General features: G+C 36.9%; 1 protein-coding gene across 1 annotated transcript; it reads right to left on the bottom strand.

The window, feature by feature from the left end:
- Window positions 1-1,967: 1,967 nt before the first annotated feature.
- On the bottom strand, window positions 1,968-5,700 carry LOC110898982. The gene is made up of 4 exons (XM_022145840.2): window positions 5,267-5,700; window positions 4,367-4,816; window positions 3,172-3,481; window positions 1,968-2,418 (listed from the first exon to the last, which is right to left on the bottom strand). Exons 1-4 carry the CDS (start codon window positions 5,663-5,665, stop codon window positions 2,282-2,284), a joined length of 1,296 nt encoding a protein of 431 aa, XP_022001532.1. The 5' UTR covers window positions 5,666-5,700; the 3' UTR covers window positions 1,968-2,281.
- Between the last annotated feature and the right edge of the window lie 18,793 nt (window positions 5,701-24,493).

Below are 24,493 nucleotides of genomic sequence, written 5' to 3'. Positions count from 1 at the left end.
AAAAAAAGATTTAAAGTTAAAAAGTAAAGAAAATAACTATTATTATAATATTAAAATAATAAAAATATTAAAAAACTATATATTATTATAATATTAAAATAACTATTCATTTCAATTCGTTTATTAATATTAACTAGTTGATGCCTCGCCCGCGTTGCGGGGCGATGGCCGAATAATGAGCGAGTGTTAGTCAGCTCATTGACACGGAAAACAATTAAATCGAGTCAACCAATTAAAATAAAACACTTTTATAGTTTTGATAAAAAAACTAAAACAATGGCAATATTGTAATTTTTGACAGAGGGAAAGTTGTATTTTTTGAATGGGGTAAAATCGTAATTTGATAAAAGCTAAAGTAATGGCAGTACTATAAATTTGAACATGGGGCAAAATTGTAAATTTTCATAGGGGCAAATTCGTATTTTTTAACTTGGGGTAACAACGTAATATAAATTTGAACTAAGGGCACAATTATAATTTTAAGCTTGAGGCAAAAGTACAATTTTATTTTGAACCGAGGGCAAAATCGTAATTTTGAGTTGGGGGCAAAAACATAATTTTATTTTGAACTGGGGGAAAAAACGTAACTTTTAATTGAGGGCGAAATCACAATTTTTAAACGGGGAAAAATCACATTTTTGAACAGAGGGCAAAATCGTAATTTTTAAGTGGGGGGCAAAAACAAAATTTTATTTTGAACTGGGGGCGAAAAGGTAATTCTGAGCTGAGGGCAAAACCACAATTTTATTTTGAATGGAGAGAAAAATCGTAATTTTGAGCTGGGGACAAAAGCGTAATTTTATTTTGAGCTGGGGGCAAAACCGTAATTTTAAAGAGGGACAAAAACGTGATTTTAGAATGGATATAAAATAATAAACTGGTTGGTCCAATGGGAGAGTGCCAGGTAAAATTGTAATTTTGAATTGAGGGCAAGATGGTAATTTTGAGCTGGGGACAAAAAGCGTAATTTTATTTTGAGCTGGAGACAAAAACGTAATTTTAAAATGGATATAAAACAAAAAAAACGTGTTGGTCCAATGGGGGAGTGCCAGCCAACTGCCTGGCACTATTCCCCCATTTGGGTTTTGTATATGTAGGAAATATATACTAATATATAGTAATAATATAGTAGGGGGAGGTTCATTTGAGAAGAAAATTAAATTGAGAAGAAAAAGAACAAAAGGTATAATTGTAAAACATTAAATAGTTTTTCTCTCATCTCATTTATTATTATCTTTGATTGATTAATTAGTCATAAAGATTATCATCCCCCACACTAAAAGTTTTGCCTACACACATCAAAATTCACCCTACACGTTTTGAAATTTATCCTACAAATATTGAAATTTATCCTATATAGCTCGTAAACCATCATACACACCTTGTAATTTATCCTACACTTTAATTTTATTTTTTTCTTCTTTGAAAAAATATTTTTTTTTTTGAAAATAAATTACAAATTTAATGTAGTTAGTGATTTATGAGGAAGACTACCAATTAATGATCTATCTAAGTTTACCAATATGCCCTTACACTAATATTAAATACAAAAATTAAATGAAGTAAAATGAAACATTCCTATTGGTTGGAATTTCTTCTTTTTTATTCTTACAAAAAATTTCTTCTCATTTGAACCCTCCACTAATATAGTAATAGTAATAACATAATCCAAAACCGTATAGTTTTAGTCCCTTTGATGGTTCTAGAAAGAAGTGTACCATTTACTTGAGTTTATCTCAAGTAAAATATGTTAAAGTTATCCAAGTGTTCAATTGTTTTCAATCAACGGCAAAACAAGTCTGGTGGTACTAAAGAGTGTAGTAATGTGATGACGCCTCAAGTGGTGCAAGTTCTAATCACGTGGTGAACATTGATTTAAAAAATTAGGAGCAGATTTAGTTGGTGCGTGAGTTTTCCGTGCTAAAAAATAGAAAAAATGGAGATTTATTGACATCCAAATAGATGTATGACTATCAATTGAACAATCACACATGACATAAATATCAGTAACTACACATGATATGTAATATGTTACAATCGAGTTTAATCAACAAACAATCAGCACAACCAAAAACAATAAACGAACAAATGATTTGTAAAAAAAAAAAAAAACCAACCCGTTCAGACTTCGTTTCAACCCCTCGATACACATTCTCATCCAACAATGTTTATGTCGTTGTAGACAGCCATTGGCGTTAACTAACCCGTGAAAGGAACCAAATGGTTGCATTCTTTCTTCTGCAATTATTATGCTGATTTTCTTGGTTTTAAAGCTATTTTCTCATGAAATACCAATGGTTTTTCCAAGCAACCACAAGACCAGTGACATCTCTATTGTCACTATAGTGTGTATTGAAGTTCTATCCAGCATAAACCCGAATACGGTTATCCCAGCTCTATTGTTTTCAAAATACGTCACTACAAATTTAAAACAGAATGTATCATATTTGGGTCAATAATCGGTTGCTATTCAGATACGATAATGATCCCATTTTGCCGTTTGGATAACAGGTCAAAATGGGTCGGAAACATTTTTTTTATTGAATAACTAGTGTGTTAAATTAAAAACGATTACAAAAACTATACTATTGCAATAATAATATTTTTTTAATAGAGCTAATCAATAGGTTGTGCTCATTAAGAGTACACTTTAAACAAAATTTTAGTCTTTGACATGTGCAATTTTTTACTCATCTTTTTTACTTTTATGTGGCGTGTTAAATTAAAAATGATTACAAAAACTATATTATTATTGCAATAATTATAACCTATTAATCTGTTTTTAGTAGAGCTAATTAATAGGCTATACTCATTAAAAGTAAAGTGTACTTTACTTTAAACAAAAATTTAGTCTATGACGCGTGCATTTTTTTTACTTTGACGTAACAAATCAATCACGTCAAAGTAAAAAAATAGGTGTAAAAAAATGCACGCGTCATAGACTAAATTTGTAACAAATCATTTCTTAGACATAACCAAAAGCAAATTTTAACTTGTTCAACCCATTTGACCCGTTTACTTTTAGCTAATTTTCCCGACTTACCCGTTAGTTTTTAGCCATTTTATCCTTTACTTTTGACCAGACTTTTCGACCTTACCCATTTGACCCGTTCATAAACAGATATGTAGAAATCGATGTATCTAGTTGTTAGAGAAAGTTAGCTGACTTACCTAAGGCTTGCCTTTTCTGGAAAGAGATGGTGCTATAAGCATATGCCGGGATAAGTTTACAATTATCCAACTCATCTTCTTCACTGCCGACATCATCGTAGTCGGAAGATGAAGCTTCATGGAACACCGGATCGCCAACGACACCGACTGTTGGAGTCTCGGTATCCGCTTCGAGTGGCTCAAAAGCATCTATTGTTGCACATACGTGCCACTTGGCAGCCAGGCACGTCACGCCTTGCGCCTTGTGGGTGATCCTTGTCGCACTTCTCAGCAGTATCATTAAGCCCGCAAGCAGACTTACAGAAACCAACTACAATACAAGTGACAGAAACATGTTATAAGGAGGATCGTATATTCCCAGCTACAATTTTAATAAATTTTTCACTTTGGGTAGTCAATTTTCGATATTTCGTCTACTTTTATTATACCAAGTTTCAAGTTTTTTTTATAGGTAGACAAGTGTTGCCTAAAATGGTTATTTGCACATCTACACCCAATTTACAAATCACATTCGTCAAATTCACGGGTAGGGCTGTAATCGAGCCGAGCTAGGCTGGGCTCGAGCTCGAACTTAAATGAGCCAGCTTGGCTCGGCTCATATTTTTTCGAGCTGAAAAAGTCAAACTCGAGCTCGGCTCGTAAAAATTTCAAGCCAGCTCGTTAAACTTTTTAAATTTTTTTTTACAAATATTGATAACATAAAATAACAAAAATAAAAAAATTTAACACATGTTTCTATAAAAATATATATACATATACACACACACACACACATACATCGAGTCAAACCATCAAGCCGAGTCATGAGTCAAGCCACGAGCCGAGCACCCTAGTCTCGAGCTCGGCTTGATTACAAAACGAGCTGGCTCGGCTCGAAAACAAAACGAGCTTTTTTCAAGCGAGTTTTGAGTGAGCCACGAGCTTTTTGAACTCCCCTATTCACGGATTACCAACATAGAAAAATATTAAAAATTTGCAACTTTTTTTAAAATAAATGAAAGCTTTAAACAAATGTGTAAAATTGGTTGTATTCTTTGCAATTAGTCCTTATTGAGCCATCAATTATTCATAAAAAATAACAAATTTGGGCAAGAAGCGCTTTAAGTCAAAGTCAACCCCTTTACCTACTACCAACCTGCCCATTTTGCTACTTCTCAAACATTATTAAAAAAGCCAAAGCTACAGAGGAACTTACTGCAAGTTCACCGGATTTGAAAATGCTGAGTTCTGCAGAGCTGCGGGTGGTATTAAGAAGCGACGCAAGCTGACTGACCGTGACTAGAATAAGGGCCAACAATATGAACACACGGTAACGATGACTAATAATCTTCAAATGCCTTCTGATCCTGAGATGCTCCCTCAATACAGACTCGACATCGGAGTCAACTTGGAAGACCTGAGCGAAATCTTGTAGACGGAGGATTTGGAGGCAACAAATGAGGCGAAAGAGGACACAGACGAGGAAAAACACGACGGTTCTGTAGAGCCATGAGCAGAGTTCCAGGACACATGCGAATGTGTCGCTTACGATAACGTTGCCCAAGAAGGGAATGGCTGTGGCGCCTGACGTGTACCACCAGATTTTGTACGCGCTTTCGGCAGCGAAACAGGGGAGGACGAAGATGGAGAGGATTTTGAGTGATCTCTGCATTTACGGATTTATAATAATTAGGGACGTTTTGATGATAAACTTCAATCAACCGTACCAAAGAGTCTTCCAACAACTTAAAACCTTACAGAAACAGTTATTTTAATCTCATCAATTTACAAAATTCAACCTAAAGTGTAAACCAAAACTTCATTCAAAATTTCAGATAGCAAAACACACGAAATTCAATCAGTCTTACCAAAATCCACAAACAACATAAAACCTAACAAAAACAGTTATTTTCGTTTCACCGACCTAACCCAATACTTCATTCAAAGTTTTAAATCAACACCTAACAAGAGATCCAAACTTCAATGAACTGTACCAAAGTCCACATTCCACAAACAACATAAAACCTAACAGAACCAGTTATCTTCTTGTCATCAATTCACAACAAACAAAACACACAAAATTCAATCAAACATAACAAACAGACAAACCACATACATTAAGTTGATCCGTATACCCCTTCCTGACAATCTCACTTTCATCACAAAGCTTATCAAAGAACAAAAACCTCCTCAACCCATAAACCCTCACAAACTGCGATAACGAAACGAACGACAACGTCGCCACACTGCTCAGCGACAGCTGCACCAGCGTGTCGTACGGTCTCGCGTGCCGGTTATCGCAATCGCTGCACGCCAAATAGAAATGGGACAAGCTGGGCACGATGAACGTGAAGATGATGAAGATCAACCATGATAGAGTTGCTGTGTAGATGTTTGACTGGTCAACGCACATCCATTGGAGCCATGTTCGGAAGCTGTGGAGCTCGTCGTGGGTGTGGGATGCGGTTCTGGAGAATCGGTTTCGTTTGATTAGAGATGCTTTTGCTTCTTCCATGGATGTCTGGAACTTTGCTTGAGTTGATTATTGTGGTTTTATATATATACAAGTGGAATTTCTTAAATATAGGCCTTTAATATATATTAATGGTTCATACCACTTTTCTTTTTTTTCTTTTTTTTTTTTTGCTTAAGTTTAGCTTGAAAATAATATGTTTTCTTTTTTATAAAGTATAAAGTAAGGTTGCTCGGGGCGCCGGGTGTCCTATTGCGGATACAATCTCTGGATAATAGAACCAAGACACGACAAGTGAAGGAAGATGGTTGATCAGATTCATTGGCTTTCACCACGGGTCAGAGGCGTGTGTTTTGGAAGTTTAAAAAGTGCAGATGTGGCATGTGTTTTTCAGCTTTTGCTCGGGTTATCGGCGTGTGCTTCGAGCACGCTAACTAGAAGTAGGGGTGTCCAAAAACAAGAACTAAAGAAACCTAAAAATCAAGTCGTATATGTCACTTGAAAAAACAAACCAAATTGTGAATATAGGTATCGATTATGCAAGGTTGAACCGAACTCAACTGAATAAATCAAATATCGGGTTTAATTAGTTTAATCGGATAACAAAACTGAATAAATCAGTTTGATTGGTTGAACTCAGTTAGACACATTTGAATTTGGTTAGGGCAAAAAAATTCAAAACCAAAAAAAAAATGAATATGATAAACCAATGAACACCCCTAACCAGTAGAGTGTGTGAGTGGAGTTACTCATAAACTATTCAAGATCGATTTGTTAAAAGTCTGAATCGACTTGATTTTAAACGTGTTTGACTTAAATTAAAGTTCATTTGATAAATGAGCTTAAGGTGAGCTTCATCATGATAGTACAATGTACATATATTGAGTTTTACTAGGCCTACGATGCTAAACTAGGGGTGTTCATGAGCCGATCCGATCCGATCGAGGGTCTGCTCATACTCGGATTGAATTACAACCGATCCGATCCGATCTGAAAAATAGAGCACTTGTTAACAGGTCAAACGACATTTGACCAAAATGAATTCGGGGTTAAATATACAAATTCTAAAATAAGGTATCAATTTGATTACAGTCAATACGTATTCTAAACATATAGGCTCGGCATGAGATAAGTCATTTAGAGAGAAAAAAACGTATTAAAAGGGCTTAAGCGCTATTTTTTTCGAAGGTTGGTGGCTATGACGATGATGTTATTGAGGTGGTGGTTAAGATGATGCCATGGTGCTGGTGGTTGGCGTAGCCGGTGATGAGGTGTGGCAGCCAGAGGCTAGCAGTGGCGGTGTCGTTTCCAATGGTAACAACGGTGGTGAACTAGTGGCAAATCCTGGAAGATTCATTAGTGAGGGCAACAAGCGAGTCGGTTAGGGTGTAAGGGGCACTCCCCTAAGAGGGGAGTCCCCTCTCTTACGCTTAACCAATCCTCGTGTGCCACGTCAACTCCCCTCTTAAGCTCCCTAACACCCTAAATTGATGGCGGCACTCCCCTCTTAGGTGACTTGGTTTTTTATTAAAAAAAAAAAATAAAACATTTCATTGGTCCACTCCTCTCTCTCTCCTCTCTCTCTCCTCCCTCTCTCCTTCCTTTCTTCGATGAATCCCCACCGATTTGCCCCCCCCCCCCCATTTCACCTCCCCTCTTGGTTGGCATCACCTTACCGCACGGTGAGTTTGGTCCCCGAAGGGAGTCACCGCGGGTGCCCCGGACTCCCTTAAAAACAAGAAGGGTCAAAATGGGTCTGATAAAAACAACTAGTTTGTTTGAATCGCTAAAACTACTTTGATTTATTCATTTGAAACACATAACTAAAATTGATTTAATATGTTTGTTTGAATCACATAAATATTGAGATTGAAGTGGGAGACTTTTCACACTAATTGAGTTTGGCTTAGTGGTGGCTCATGTTCCACATGTATCCGGCCATGGGTGGTGGTGTTGGTGGCGACATGTGGTGGTGGTGTCAACGTCGGTGGTGGGAGTCATAATCATAGTGGTGACGGCGAATATTCTGACTCTTCCTAGGTTCAATACATATCAAAACTAAACAAGTAAGGGCATACGGAGTGGGTGCGGCAAAGGGGCGGCAAACGAGTTTGCCGCGCGGCAAACACCGCCGCCGACAAACTTTGGTCGCGGCAAAAGTTGAAGAGCGGTAACCCTTTGCCGAGCGAGGAAGAAGAGAGAGAGTGAGGGAGCAGGAGAGAGAGAGAGGGAGTGTATGAGAGAGAGGGTGTTGTGGGGTGGGGTCCATGCCATTTCTCAACCAATCACACCTTTTTCTTTTTTTTAAAAAAAAAAAAGTTTACCACTTCACCAAGTGTTTAAACCATTGCCAACACTTTTCACCAAAGTTTAAACACTTTTCACTGATTGATGTGGCACACTCTCATTGGTTGATTTTTTAGTTTGCCACTCTAAAGTGTTTAACCACTCCTTACACCCTAATCATGAAGTAAGTTTTATAAAAATGTATTAAAATACAAAATAAAATATTATTTGGAAGACCAAAAAAGGGATGGGGGGACACATGTTACGGCAGGGAGTGGTGGAACAGTAGGGGCATGTGGTATCTCGTGATAGATCCATTTTGTATGGATTAATTTTATTTATGTGGTCGCTGACTATGCCAAAACATTACAAATTTCAACTGATTTGGTTGTCCTCAATATTCAAGTATGTCAACATCTACCCTTTAAATGTTAGACCAAATATTATCTTTATTATTACATGGTGATTTTATGATATAGTCTCAATTGCTTATCACAAGTAACTCTATGGACGAACACATCACCAACGAATTGTAGGACGTTAGTAGGGACTCATCCGTGTGGAGTAAAGGCGAAGGGTATGGGTTAATCTGAAAAATATATTTTGGCATGTAAAAACATTTGATATGCAAAACTAGTGATTCACCTCACATTTTGGGGTAAATTCAGAGAAGAATCGTTTGAGGGCTTATGATATCCTCCAAACCTTGAATTTGGGTTATTTGTCGATTAGAACTAGCATGGGTGCTTGGTGAGACCGCTGAGGATTGTTGTCTATGTTGCAAAATAAAATTTACTGTTATGATTAGATCTAGTTATTTTTATACTTTTATAACATGTTTTTTATATAATTTCAGTCTAAATCTATCCTGTTATAAATATTTAAATTCAAATCTTTATAAATTTTAAAAAAATAGTTTAATTTATACCGAAAAATAATTTTTAATAAAAAAATAATTCGATCATTGAAATTAATGTAAAACTTATGACTATTTGATAAAATAGAAGGTTGTTTGTGAGATTTGAAAAATAGTTTACATGGATAATTATTTTGGATGAAAAATAGTTTAGATGAATCGGGTAAACCACCCCTATGCTTCGAGCAATGGTTTCTGGCAACAAAGTGGGTTTACGAATCTGAAGTTTTATCCGATGACAAATACTTATTTTGTGTTGAAAATTTCATTGGGTACTTTGGGTAGCTCGTAAACATCATCCAAATCAATTCAGGTACTTTTGGGTAAAAATGAGATACATTGTGGTTGGTTAATGATTTTAGATACATTGATTAATGTCCCTTCACCCTAAGACCACTTGTTATGGTCGGGAGTGAGAGTGTCACCTTAGCCCTTTCGGCGTGGACACCCCTCCCCCTTCTAGCCCCTGGGGGCACGGTTGTGAGTGTGGTCATAGAGAAAAGGGGCAAATTTGGTTAAATGTTTTCTTCAACCAACTAAAATACAACACATTAACTTACTCTATTTTCACATTCACAACATTTCTTTTATGGGTGACATGAGTGTGAATACCTTATGGGACGTTGAGGTGCCTTTAGTAAGAATCATTTTTCATACACATATGCATCACTATAACGAATGGTCTAAGGGTGAAGGGAGTGGTTAGACACTTGAAATAAGTAAACTCCCAAATCACCCAATCAAACAGTGCTACGTCATTTTACTTATTTTCTTTACCTATTGCTCAAAAACGTTGGCGGTGGTTTACCTAATGGGGTTTAGGTAAACTATTTAAAAAAATGTGTGATTGGTTGAGAAGAATTGGACCCTAGAGGTGTTCAAAACCGGATATCCGAAATTTTCAGATACCAGATTTCACTATCCGAATCCGTATCCGTATCCGAAATTTCGGTTATCCAAAATTCGGATATCCGAAATTTAGGATACGGATTCGGATAGTAAATCGGATATCCGAAAATCCGACTTTTTATTTAATTTTTATTTTTTTATTATTTTTTCATATTCGGAAACGGATATTTTGGATACTTTCGGATATCCGAATATAAATTTTCGGATATTTTTCGGATATTTTCGAATATTTTTCGGATATTTCGGATACTTCGGATATATTCGGATATCCGAAAAGAAATGAAAATAAAATTTTCGGATATTTAAAATTTGAAAATCACTATCTTAATCCGAATCCAAAAAATTCGGATATCCGAATTTCGGATATCCGATTTTTCGGATATTTCGGATTCGGATATCGGATATTTCGGATCGGATTTTCAGATACGGATAGTTTTGAACACCCAATGGACCCCATCACACACCTTCTCTCTCCCCCTTTCCTTCACCTTCACCGATTCGGTGAAGGTTCACCGCATTGCTCCCTCTTGTTCGGTAAAATGGTTGATGGCATTGGTTTACCGAATCGGTAAACATGTTTACCGACTGAAACTGACTCCCACTCGTTTGGGCTTAAGTGTTGATGATATATCAAACGATTGGATACGTTAATGTCGACTTATCATAGTAAATGCACTTAATCAAAACGATTGGATACGTTAATGTCGACTTATCATAGTAAATGCACTTAATCAAAAGCAATTGTCTCTAGTTGTTTGGAAAATAAGCATACTAAAATCAATTATTGTCTCTAGTTTTTTAAAAAATAAGCATAGTGATGGTTAGTTATAATCAACCCGTACATAAATCGCCACATGTATGAAACAACGTTAATCAAGGCCAACATCCAAGCCGTGTTAGGCACGCCATGTTTTATATTCACCAGCTGTCATGTAATCACTTTTTCCCTGTATTCTTTATCTTTATTTAAATCGAATGTAATTCTTTATATTGTGGGACTTTGATGTTTACATATTTAAAAATTCATATTATTTTTTCATATTCAAAGATAGGCGTCACAGCTATTTTATTCCATATATAAATAAGCAACTCATATGTGTATCATGACTTGTATATCTTGTGTTTGGGAGTGTTTAAAAAAAAAAAAAAAAACTAGGTTTTTCACATTTAACCCAAACATTTCATATTTTACATTTTAACCCCTTTTCATTTTTTTTACTTTTACCCCATACACAAAGACAATGGCAGTGAATAGTGTTTCTCTGCCATTGGTTGAAATGGACGGCTGCCTCTCCTTTATTAGACCAATCATTTTATTATTTTATATCAACTTTAAAATTACGGTTTTGCACCATTTTAAAATTACGCTTTTCTCCCAACTAAAAAATATAATAACCCTTTTGCCAGCTGCTAAAATTACGATTTTGCCATCAGTTCAAAAATTACGATTTTACCCTCAGCTTTTTATTTTATACTCGCTTTAAAATTACGGTACTGCCTCCAGTTTAAAATTGCGTCTTCGCCCCCAGTTCAAAATAAAATTATACTTTTACCCCCAGCTCAAAATTACGATTTTTCCCTCGGTTCAAAATTATGATTTCACCCTCAGTTTAAAATTACTTTTTTGCCCCCAGTTAAAAATAAAATTATGGTTTACCCCTACCTCAAAATTACGATTTTACCCTCAGTTCAAAATTATGATTTTACCTAGTTCAAAATAAAAATATGACTTTACACCCAGCGAAATTGAAAATACGATTTCGCCCTCGGTAAAAAAATTACGCTTTTACCCTCAGCCAAAATTATGTTTTCGCCCCGGTTCAAAATAAAATTTTGTTTTTCCCCCGACTCAAAATTACGATTTTACACCAGTTTATTATTTTATACTCACTTTAAAATTACGTTTTTTCCCCAGTTTAAAATTACGTCTTTGCCCCCAGCTCAAAATAAAATTATGTTTTTGCCTCGGCTAAAATTTACGATTTTCCACTCGGTTCAAAACTACGATATCACCCTCAATTCAAAATTACGTTTTTTTGCTCCCCGTGCAAAATAAAAATATGGTTTTCCCCTAGCTAAAAATTAGGATTTTACCCTCAGAAAAAAATTGATTTTTCCCCCAAGTAAAAATAAAAATTTGACTTTGCCCCCAGCTAAAAATCGTGTTAAGGAGCTGCCTAACACTCTTTTTACTTTTTCTTTCTAGCAAAACTATGGTACTATTTTTTTAATTGGTTAAGAATTATTCGGTCATCGCCCCGCAACGCCGACAGGACAACACCTAGTTATATACATACAACTATTATATTATATTATATTATATATTTACTACCTATACATTTCCCCTAAGGGGAATAGTTTTCCTTTACGATTGGCCCAAGCCACTTGTTTTTTTAATTATATAATAGTTATATGTAACTCTGTCAAACTATAAATTTGCCATTGGTTTAAATGGGCGGCCGGCCCTCCATCATTAGACCAACCAGTTTATTATTTTTTACACGCTTTAAGATTACGTTTTCGTCCGGATAGTGTTTTCCTGTCATTGGTTCAAATGGGCGGCGAGCAATACCCATTTGACCAACCAATTTATTATTTTATACCCACTTTAAAATTACGTTTTTGCCCCCAGTTAAAAAATACGGTTTTGCCCCAACTTCAAAATACATTTACCCTCTTACCCCGAGCTAAAAAATACGATTTCGCCCTCGGTAAAAAAATTACGCTTTTACCTTCAGCCAAAATTACGTTTTCGCCCCAGTTCAAAATAAAATTTTGTCCCCCCCCCCGGGCTCAAAATTACGATTTTACACCAGTTTATTATTTTATACCTACTTTCAAATTACGGTTTTGCCTCCAGTTTAAAATTACGTCTTTGCCCACAGTTCAAAATAAAATTATGCTTTTGCCCCCAGCTAAAATTTACGATTTTCCCATCGGTTCAAAATTACGATATCACCCTCAATTCAAAATTATGTTTTTGCCCTTAGGGGAAAATAAAACTTTGGTTTTTCCTAGCTAAAAATTAGGATTTTACCAACGGGAAATTTTTTTGATTTTTTCCCCAAGTAAAAATAAAAGTATGACTTTGCCCCCAGCTAAAAATCGTGTCAAGGAGCTGCCTAACACTTTTTTTACTTTCTCTTTCTAGCAAAACTATAGTACTGTTTTTTTAATTCGTTGAGAATTATTCGGCCCTCGCCCCGCAACGCGGGCGGGGCATCACCTAGTGTAACACCTCGTAAAATCACCTCCAATGATGTATTGACACATGTAATAAACCCTAATAAAGTCAAACATTGAATTTAAGGGACTAATTTTTCGAAAAATCGAAAACTTTGATTATGAAAGGAGTAGAAGTGTTAACATACCTAAAATAAGTTTGTGAATAACCTCTTATGGTATTCATATTCACAATTGAGCCGCTCATTGATTAAGAGTAGCCGTTTGCGTAATTAATTGAAAGTTTGTGCAATGAAGGGTTAAAAGCGTCAACATGTTAACTCTTACCTCTGAATGACCTTTTAGCAAATCGGGAGCTTCATGATAATTAATTATACTCTCGGGAATGCCTAAGATTGGCCATTAAGGGCTTTTATTCCTATAAGTGAAGTTACGCGCAACTTTGCAAGTTAGAGGGACTAAAAGTGTCAATATGTTTAATTATACCTCTGAATGACCTTTTAGCGAACCCGAAGCATTATGATGTCTTATAATAGTCTATATGATGTATAATATGGATTAGATAAGGCTTCGATGCTATTAAACGATGATATGCGCAAGTTTGCGCATTAAAGGGACTAATTGCGTCAAACTGCAAAAGTATACCAATTCGTATGATATCGAACCTTCCAGAATATGATCATAAGTTAATCATGCCCTAAATATCCTTTATATAGTTTAGAAATAGGCTTTGAGGTGTTTGGTGCGTAAAAATAAACTTATTTGATCAACAGGGACTAACAACGTCAAAAAGTGCATAAGTTTGCATTTTCACGCATACCGTACGTTCTGAATATATCCGGACACCCAAAAATTTATGTAATCATTAAAATATTTTATTTTAGTGATTTTCATGATAAAATTCCATTCGTCGCGTAATTTGGATCGTTTTTCGCGTCCATTCGTGTTTCGTCGTAATTAGCCGAACAACGTGACCGTACGACCAAACGAACTGACATCCGGCATATTTTTTAGCATGTTTTATGTTCCCTATGTTTAGGAATCATTTTAGAGCCTTGAAAATGGTTTAACGGGCCTTAAATATGTCGGAAATGACATTTATCAAGTGTAGGGGCCAAAAGTGACAACAAATGAAAACATGTGTGAGCTGGTTAGGTCCTTACGGACCGTATAGAGACCCTTACGGTCCGTATACCATGCCCAGTATCATAAATTCGAAAACCAGAATTGGTTTTACTTCTTTGTCTCACATATTCGAGTCTATGGGCTTGTTGCTTGTTTTGGACAGTTGTTGAGACACATGTACTGATCCTAGAACTATAAATAGACCTTGTTCTTCATTTGATCAACTTGCTCTTTTGCCTCTAATCTCCAATCTTCTCACCTTGGGAGCTCCTGAGCTATAAGGAGCAAACCAGTGATCTATCTTCAGTCCCTTGGACCTTTGGTAAGTATCCATCCTTGACTAGATCATTTTATTTGTCTCTTAAAGCCGAAAAGTCAAATGTTTCGATAAACGCTTTGACTTTTAAACGGTCAAGCCATTGTTCGCAACGAACATAGCTACATGATCGTAACTAGGTAGGTATTAAACCCTTAAAAGGGCACCTCCTAATTACCACGTTTACTTAGTTAATTGTCGGGTCAAAGTAATTAAAATAAAAGTCAAACGGGTTAGTTTTTAAATAAAATTCATAACTAAGGATGTAAAGGCAATAAAATCAGTTTTGTCACTTTAATAACTTGGTAAATATTAGCTGAACATGTCTAAGCATGTTCAACCCGACAATTCTGAGTTTAGGCTCGGTTCGGAACCAAAAGTCGCAAAAGTAGACTTTTGCTTTGACTTTCATTTCTGACCCGAATTAGCTTAGTTTAATCATGCCTTAGGGTTCCATTGTGACCATATTATATGTTAGTATAACCCTCTGAAGTTATACTACTTGGTCCTTTAGAATTAGAGTTCATATGCATGTTTCCGTTATATGCTTAAAAGTTGACTATTATGCCCTTTTGATGTTAAAACAAGATTTTTGAAAATGTGAAAGGAAAAAAACCTTTATTACTGATTTATAAACATGTCCATAAAATTTCACATCAGTTCGTGGTCTAAAATAGGAGTTATGCGCGATAGCGTAAATTAAAAGCTTTTTATTAATTAAACGGCATTTTCGGCATAAAGCCTATTTAAACCCAAATTTTGACACCAAACTTTCTACCCACTGATGTAATATAATATTTAAGGATTTTTGGAAATTTTTTATAAAAATTTAAACTGATCATAACATAGAGATATCACATAAACTCGGTAATTGACGATAATGCCCTTTTCGCTAATAAAATAAGTTTTACACATCCTTTACATACCAAACCCTTTTATACTGATTTTATATATTAAATAAGTTATTTTAAACATTAAAGGCTGATCAAAACCTCAGATTTCGTTAATCAACCCGAATATCGTCAAATACCAACTTTTATGCGATTTAGGCGCAAAGTATGGTTTAAAACCATATTTGGTGCCTAAGGCTTGTTACCTACTGATGTTATGAATAAATTTTTACAATTTAACAGTAAGTAAAGGTTTTGAACTCAGATTCCAAAAATTAACCCTTAAAGCATATGTGAAATGACCAAAATGCCCCTATGGTGCATAGTTTGGCCATAAATGATAAATTTCACATATGTGAGATATATCACTGATATAACTTATTAAAATAAATATTTTTACTGATCATTTTAGACCAGAACCTAAGATTATCATTTAACCTCTTTTATAATATTAAAAATGACCAAAATACCCCTTCGGGGCTTAAATTGATTTTAAATTCGTTTTGGGCATAATGGAAGGTATCCTACTGATATCACAACATATTTAAGGCATATTAACTTAGAAAACCTGTTCATGACTCGTTTGTTTACCCGTTATGCATTTTTCGCGTTCGGTACGGTTTATGTAACTAGTTTGCATAAATTAACCGAAACGGGTCAAACCTTATCGTTTTTATCTCAAAATCCAGAATGTGTTTAGTTTACCCATATTATACAAGTCTTCAAACTTGTCGGGACTAAATCACATTCTATTCCGGTCTTCGCTTAATCTTTCATTTTGAACCGTAAACCTTTTTTTTAAAACTAACCGGTCTAAGTTTAAACTTAAGTAAGACCGTTAGGAATCTAATAGGTTAATTAAAACCTTCGTTCCAGATTTAGGAGACCAGTAAAAGATACTTGCACTTGCTGATTTGTATAGCTGGGATAAATTTGTATAATTTGCCCAGGTAAATACTTTTAACTTATTTTCCCTTATACGGGCTTGGGTGTCACACCCCTATTTTCCACGTGTCACCGATGGGCCCGGTGGGGAGTATCATGACGTAGTTGATATCATCATAGTCAAACAACATAAATTTAAAATGCACAGCGGAAGCAAAAAGATAGATTTATTTCAACCGAATAAATATTGTAATATTTAAGTATCACAAAGTAGTTGAAACAGATCCACAGGCGGATCAAAATAAAGAGGAAACATAGTTCAACAGAATTTGGCATCTAAGCTTGCGAGACTTCTATTTGATGCTAGGAGAGGCCAACATATTACGCGTAGTACCTGCACTTAATCTTTTTGGGAAAATACGTCAGTTTGCACTGGTAAATACAATTTAACTGACTCATTTTGAAAAGGTTTAAAATTGATTTGAATGCACATAGCACAAAAGATTTTTATAACTTGGGATAATTATTTGAATATAATACTTGTAAAGAATTACATGTTTATTTTGCGTCCAGTAGCCTGGTTCATGCCGGGTTAAAGATTAATAGACACACCACATAGTATAGTCCCGCGGCGGGAAACCAGCGGTTATACCTTGATAAATGTAAATGCACTGACGGGTGTACGCCTACACCCGTGTGCTAAGGTCGTGGCCATTCTGTGAATGATGCCAAGGATATCCGGGACATGGTTATTAAACTCCCAAAGGCATTAAACAAATAAAACAAATTTTTTAAACGGGTCATCTTGATAATACTTAACCACTAATCGATTAAGGTCAAATGCCCGACCAAGCGGTATTTTATATACCGTACCCCAAGCCCGTATAGGGAAAATAAGTTAAAAGTATTTACCTGAGCAAGTATTGTCACAATTAGCAAGTGCAAATATCTTTTACTGGATCTCCTATTCTGGAACGAAGGTTTATAATAACCTATTAGAATCCTAACGGGTCTTTAATTTAGCCTAAGCTTAGACCGGTTAGTTTTAAAGAAAGAGTACGGTTCAATCGCATGGAAGGCGAAGACCGGCTTAGAATATGGTTTTGACCCGACAAGCTTGCATGCTTGTTTAATATGGGTAACATAATCACATTCTAGATTTTGAGACAATAAGGATATGGTTTGACCCGTTTCGGCTAAAATGTGTAAACTAGTTACATAAGCCGATCCGAACGCGAAAGTGCGTAACGGGTAACCATATGAATCATATACAAGTTTTCTGAGTTAATATGCACTAAATATGTTGTGATATCAGTAAGATATCTCCTATTATGCCCAAAATGATTTTAAACACAACTATGCCTCATAAGGGCATTTTGGTCATATTAAAGGGTATAAAAGAGTTTAATTTGTAATATGAGTTACATGTCTGATTCATTTAGTAAATATACTTAATTTAATAAGTTATAACAGTAGGGTATCATATATATGTGAAATTTATTAATTATAACCATATTATGCACCGTAGGGGCATTTTGGTAATTTCATAAGCCTAAAAGGTCAAAACTGGAAACCTGAGTTTAAAACTTTTGTTTACCGTTATAATATAAATATTTACTGAATATATCAGTAGGTATCAACCCTTATATATATAAACTAGTTTTGATACATACTATGTCGTAAAAATGCCTAAAAGGCGATTTGGAGCCATTTCCGGGTTTTGTATAGAAAGCTGATATTTTTAATATTCCAGAAGGCTCAAAATAATTTATTTAACATAATAAATCAGTAGAAAAAGGTTTGAGGTCAAAAAGATTTATAAAACTCATTTTATAGCCCAAAAGGGCAAAACCGACAATAACGGAATTAAGCTTAAAACTCTAAGTTATGCTCAGCTTAAAAATAAATAAAAATCTCCAAAAATCCCAAAATATTATTCTATATTAGTAAGTAAAAAGTTTGATAATTAAAATTTGGGTTTAGATAGGCTATATGCTAATTACGCCAATTAATTAGAATGCTTTTAATTACGCTGATGAGCATAACTCTTAATCTAGACCTCAAACTGATGTAAAATTTTAAGTACAAGTTTATAAATCAGTAACTAAGATGTCTACTCTTTTATATTTTCAAAAATCACATTTTAAGGTGAAGAGGGTATAATAGTCAACATTTAAGCAATTAACGGAAACATGCATATGAATTAGATGTCTAATGGACCAAGCTGTATAATCACAGAGGTTTATACTAACATGAAAATAGGACCAAAAGAAGCTCTAAGGCAATCCTAAACTTTGCTTAAACGGGTCAGAACTGAAAATCAAAGCATAAGTCAAACTATGCGACTTTCGGTTCCAAACCGAGCCTAAACTGAAAATTGTCGAGTTGAACATGTTTAGACATGTTCTTATATTAATTACCAAGTTATATAAATGACAAAACAGGTTACATGGATCCTACACTGCTAATTATGTATTAATTTGAAATAAAGCTTTCTGTTGACTTTTTGAAATTAGCTTTGACCCGACAATTGACATAGTTAGAGTGGGAATCTGAGAATACCCTTTTAAGGGTTTATTACCCACATAATTACCTACTTATAGGTATTTTCAATTCGAGATTTGACTGGAAAATTATTGTTTAATCTCGAAGTCAAACCTTAATTACGACGGTTTGACTTTTAGCTAAATAGCTAAGCTAAACTTAATTAAGAATGATTAGGCACACTTAATTAATTAAGAATGATTAGGAACACTTACATAAATATGATTAGGGACTTAAGGGAAGATGGTTGCTGATCAGAGGAGCTCCAGAGAAGGGTCTTGAGTGAAAATGAAATGAGCAAGTGAATTTGTCACAACTCCTTCTCCTTATATAGTGAACTAAGGAGCACAAGATCAAGCCAAGATAGTCTATGATTGTTACAAGATCATCCCAGGTGTCTCTATGATGCTATATACTGCTTATCAAGCCCCTGAATTCGAATACCACCTAAATAAGGCGGTGGAACTGGCTGAACAGGCAGCTGTCCATTTTCTGCTGCCAGCGACAGGCTTACGGACCGTTAGCAAAATCCCTTGTGGCCCGTATTCATCTCTTACGGACCGTAAGCTTAGGTGGTTGCGGTCCGTAACCGACCCTGGTCTGATGCGCCCAGACATGATTCTTGCGGACCGTATGCTTAACTAGTTGCGGTCCGTAACCAATCCTTGTGGACCGTAAGCTTAAAGCCATACGGTCCGTAACCGATGACCAGAATCCAAAATTTTGCAAACTTCCAAATTTTGACCATGCAAATTTGTAGTGTTCGAATTCTCATGTTTTCTCTGCAGTAGGGGACCATATGGGCAGGCCTTTGCATGCCTTGCATGAACTTTCACATTTTGGATCTTTATGGCAAGCTTTGAAATGACGGAATTCTCAAGAATACATGTTTAGCTCAAGTTCAATTCCTTTAATCAAGTATTGCAAATTTCTAATCATTGTAGTAATATTTTAAGAATCCAATTTCCATAAAAATGGAATTTTATTTATTTAGAAACAACCGGCTAATATATCAGATGTTTATCAAAACGATTTAAGGTCTTGGGATTTATCACTTGGGTCGCTCAGAGGTATTTTAATAACATGTCGCCCTTGGGTCGTTCAGAGGTATTTTAATAACATGACGCCCTTTTCAAATCCTACCATACATCCTTATTTGATCCGGGTTCCTGACATGTTTGTCTCACATGACGCGTGTCTTTATTTTATTGGATATGATTTTTACGAGGTGTTACATCCTCACCCCCTTAAAAGAAATCTCGACCTCGAAATTTACGGAAACAATTGAGGGTATTTTTCTTTCATCGTGGACTCTAACTCCCACGTATATTCGGGACCCCTACGGGCATCCCATTTCACTTTGACAATAGGCACATGCTTCCTTCGAAGCTTCTTTACCTGTCGATCCTCAGTCGACAAAAGGTTTTTCCACAAATTTCAAGCTCTCATCTATGTGCACATCTGTGTGTGGTATGACTAGCGATTCATCAGCTAGACATTTCTTCAAATTGCAGATGTGGAACACATTGTGAATACCATTGAGCTCTTCAGGTGAGTTTAACTTATAAGCCGCTGTTCCTACACATTCGATGATCTCAAATGGTCCTATATATCTCGGGCTTAACTTACCTTTCTTACCAAATCACATCACCCCTTTCCAGGGTGATACCTTAAGCAGAACTTTATCACCAACCTCAAATTTGAGAGCTTTTCGTCTTTTATCCGCATAGCTTTTCTGCCTATCCCTGGCAGCTTTCAGGCGGTCACAAATCTGGACAATCTTGTCCGTCGTTTCAAAGACTAGGTCAGGACCTGATAATTTAGCTTCTCCTACTTCTGCCCAACAAATAGGCGTTCTGCACTTTCTACCATATAATGCCTCAAAAGGCGCAGCCTGAATGCTGGTATGGTAGCTATTATTGTAGGAGAACTCAACCAAGGGTAGATGCTTATCCCAACTACCACCTAAATCAATCACACATGCACGAAGCATGTCTTCCAGGGTTTGAATGGTACGCTTGCTCTGCCCATCCGTCTGAGGATGGTAAGCCGTACTGAAGTTTAAGCGCGTGCCCAAAGACTGTTGGAAACTTTTCCAAAAGTGTGACGTGTATCTGGTATCTCTATCAGAGATAATGGCCACAGGTACTCCATGCAGAGATACAATCTTATCAACATACAATTGGGCCAACATGTCAGAACTGTAAGTTTCCTTAATGGGTAGGAAATGTGCTGACTTAGTTAGTCTATCTACTATCACCCATATAGTATCATTTCCCTTCTTTGTCTTTGGCAGCTTGGTGATGAAGTCCATCGTCACCATTTCCCATTTCCAAGTGGGAATTTCAGGCTGTTGCAGCAAGCCTGACGGCTTTTGATGCTCATCTTTGACTTGCGCTCACGTCAAACATTTAGCTATAGACTTCTTCAAGCCTATCCACCAATAGTTTGCCTTCAAATCCTGGTACATCTTATCAGCTCCAGGATGAACGGAATATTTGGAACTGTGGGCTTCCTGAAGGATGACGTCCCGAAGTCCTCCATAAACAGGAACCCATATTCTTCCATTTAATCTCAGGATTCCGTCCTTGCCATAGGATAACTGTTCTTCAGTTACTCCTAGCTTTTCATTAGGATAGTTAGCTTCCAACACAGCTTCCTTCTGTGCAGCTAACAACCTTTCATTCAAACTGTTCTTGATTTTAATGCTCTTGGCATTGATTCTTATTGGCTTCACTCTTTCTTTTCTACTCAAGGCATCTGCGACTACGTTGGCCTTGCCTGGATGGTATCTTATTTCGCAGTCGTAATCATTCAAAGTTTCCATCCAACGTCGCTGCCTCATGTTTAAATCCTTCTGATTAAACAGATGCTAAAGGCTTTTGTGATCAGAATAGATCATGCACTTAGTTCTATACAGATAATGCCTCCACAGTTTTAGTGCGAATACAACGGCACCCAGCTCCAAGTCATGGGTGGTGTAGTTCTTCTCATGCACCTTTAACTGGCGTGAAGCATAGGCAATGACCTTGCCTTTTTGCATAAGCACACACCCCATCCCGGTGTATGATGCATCATAATACACTACAAACTCTTCAATTCCTTCAGGTAACGTCAGCACTGGAGCGTTGCTCAACTTCTGCTTCAAAATGTCGAAGGATTCTTGCTGCTTAGGCCCCCAATTGAACTTGCTATTCTTGCGAGTGATAAGAGTCAGGGGTGCTGCAATTCTTGAGAAGTTTTCAATAAAGCGTCTGTAGTATCCTGCCAATCCTAGGAAACTGCGTATCTCCGTAGGCGTCTTCGGCTCTTGCCAGTTCATGATAGCTTCAATCTTAGCGGGATCTACTTGGATACCACACTCGCTAACAACATGTCCAAGGAATTGGACTTCACGAAGCCAGAACTCACACTTAGAAAATTTGGCATAGAGCTTTTCTTGATGAAGCAGTTTCAGAATGCAACGGAGATGCTTCTTGTGGTCAGCTTGGCTCTTCGAGTAGATGAGGATGTCATCGATGAAGACGATGACAAATTTATCCAAATAAGGCTTGCAGACGCGATTCATGAGACCCATGAATGCGGCAGGTGCATTAGTGAGCCTAAAAGGCATCACTAGAAACTCGTAATGACCATAACGAGTCCTAAATGCAGTCTTGTGCACATCTTCATCTTTAACCTTCAATTGGTGATAGCCTGACCTCAGATCAATCTTGGAAAAATAGCTTGCTCCTTGAAGCTGATCGAACAGATCGTCGATCCTGGGCAAAGGATACCTATTCTTGATAGTGACCTTATTAAGCTCACGGTAATCGATGCATAAACGCATCGACCCATCTTTCTTCTTGACAAACAAGATTGGTGCTCCCCATGGAGATGAACTCGGTCTAATAAAACCTTTGGCTAGCAAATCATCTAACTGCGTCCTCAATTCCTTCATTTCTGTTGGTGCCAACCTATAAGGTGCTCTTGCAACAGACGCTGCTCCTGGAATGATGTTGATCCTGAATTCTACTTGTCTATCTGGTGGCAACCCAGGTAGTTCTTCAGGGAAAACTTCAGGGTATTCAGAAATGACAGAGATATATTCAATCTTCGGTTTCTGCTCATCAATGGTCACTTATGCCATATAAATGACACAACCCTTTTTCAAGCATTTAGATGCTTTGAGCATAGACACTTGCTCGGGTAACCCGTACTGGGTGTCCCCTTGGATGGTAAGTGGCTCACCAGACAGAGTCTTGATCACCACTTGCTTCTAGTTGCATACAATCTGGGCTTGGTTATGCGATAACCAATCCATGCCTATCACTATATCGAAACCGGCTAGCTTAAACGGAAGTAAGGACAAAGGAAAAGAGTGGTTCCTAATGGATATGACACATCCCTCTAATACAGCCGAAGCGGTTTCTATGGTTCCATCAGCTAATTCCACTTCATACTTCACACTTAAGGCTTTAACAGGCATTTTCAACAACTCACAAAACTTATTATCTACAAACGATTTATCTGCTCCAGAATCAAACAATACTCTTGCGTAGATATCATTAATAAGAAAAGTACCTGTTATGACATTGTCATCCTGAACAGCTTCCTTTGCATCCATGCGGAAGACCCTTGCATTGGTCTTCTTTCCTTCCTCGGCTTTCTTTGCAAATTTTGGGCAATTTGTCTTAATATGCCCTTTTTCATTGCAACTGTAGCATGTTGCATCTTTGATCTTCTTACAATCTAGGGTCTTGTGCTCAGAAGATTTGCAAATCCCTCATGCCTTTGGCTGAGACTGGGATTTCGACTCAAACCTACACTTCCCAAAATGGTGCTTCTTACAAACCTTACACTTGGGCTTATCTCCAGATTGATGCCCATCCTTCCTAGATTCAGACCCCTTCTTGTGGTCATGGTTTCCCTTGTGCTTTTTGTTTGACCGACGTGAATTATCATCATCAGGCTTTCTCTTTCTGCATCCGTGTTCCTCAGCGATCTCTGCCGGACCGCGTCCAAAGTGAGGGACAAGGATATATCAGCTACAGACCTGAATGTCGTTGGCCGAGAGGCCTTCACATTTGCCTTGATTTCAGGGGCTAAACCCCCAATAAAACGAGCTATTCTTTTGGGTTCCGGGGTCACAAGATACGGAACCAATCTTGACATGGTATTAAAGCTCGTGAGGTAAGCTTGGCAATCCAGGTCTTTCATCACCAATGATAGAAAACCAGACTCGATCTTTTCCACCTCATGCTGAGGGCAGTAGTTTTCCTTGATTAGTGCCACAAATTGTTCCCAAGACATGTTGTACAATGGGATTTTCCCTGTAGCTTGGACCAGAGACCTCCACCAAGCTAATGCCTCACCTTTAAAAGATTGAGATACAAACTTCACAATGTCTTTTTCAGCACACCTACTAATATCTACCACAGTGTCCATCTCATCCAACCAAGTCATGCAATCCACAGCCCCTTTCTCCCCTGTGAACTCTCGGGGCTTGCATGAAACAAAGTACTTGTAGGTGCAACCTTTGGCACGAGGCTTATCATCAAATACAATCTTTTTGGATGGAATACTGTTTTGGTTTGAGGAATGTCGATCATCATCTTTCTTTGATTCCTCTTTCTTAGGTTTAGGTTGGATAGAGGGTGGTTTGCTGTGAGCTTCAGAATGGGTCTTAGGCTTGGAATGTGGCGTAGATAGGGTCCTACTTCGAGTCCCAGAAGACTCACTGTTCTGCCGATCTAAAGCCCTTGTAACAGCATTATCAACTAGTGCTTGCAGCTCTTCACCAGTCAGCTGTATCCTGGCATTATCGTGGTTTTCCA

Source organism: Helianthus annuus, chromosome 13 (assembly GCF_002127325.2).
Source record: "Helianthus annuus cultivar XRQ/B chromosome 13, HanXRQr2.0-SUNRISE, whole genome shotgun sequence".
NCBI lineage: Eukaryota > Viridiplantae > Streptophyta > Magnoliopsida > Asterales > Asteraceae > Helianthus > Helianthus annuus.
Note: the sequence above shows the minus strand (reverse complement) of the source record. Positions and strands in the feature narration are given on the sequence as shown.

Bases quoted from the DNA above. Each gene is read 5' to 3' on its own strand.
- LOC110898982 (XM_022145840.2), bottom strand. From the start codon at position 5,665: ATGGAAGAAGCAAAAGCATCTCTAATCAAACGAAACCGATTCTCCAGA. The intron at 4,817-5,266 runs GTATGTGGTTTG...CCGTAAATGCAG, and splicing joins GGTATACGGATCAACTTAAT to AGATCACTCAAAATCCTCTC. The intron at 3,482-4,366 runs GTAAGTTCCTCT...CTTGTATTGTAG, and splicing joins TCAAATCCGGTGAACTTGCA to TTGGTTTCTGTAAGTCTGCT.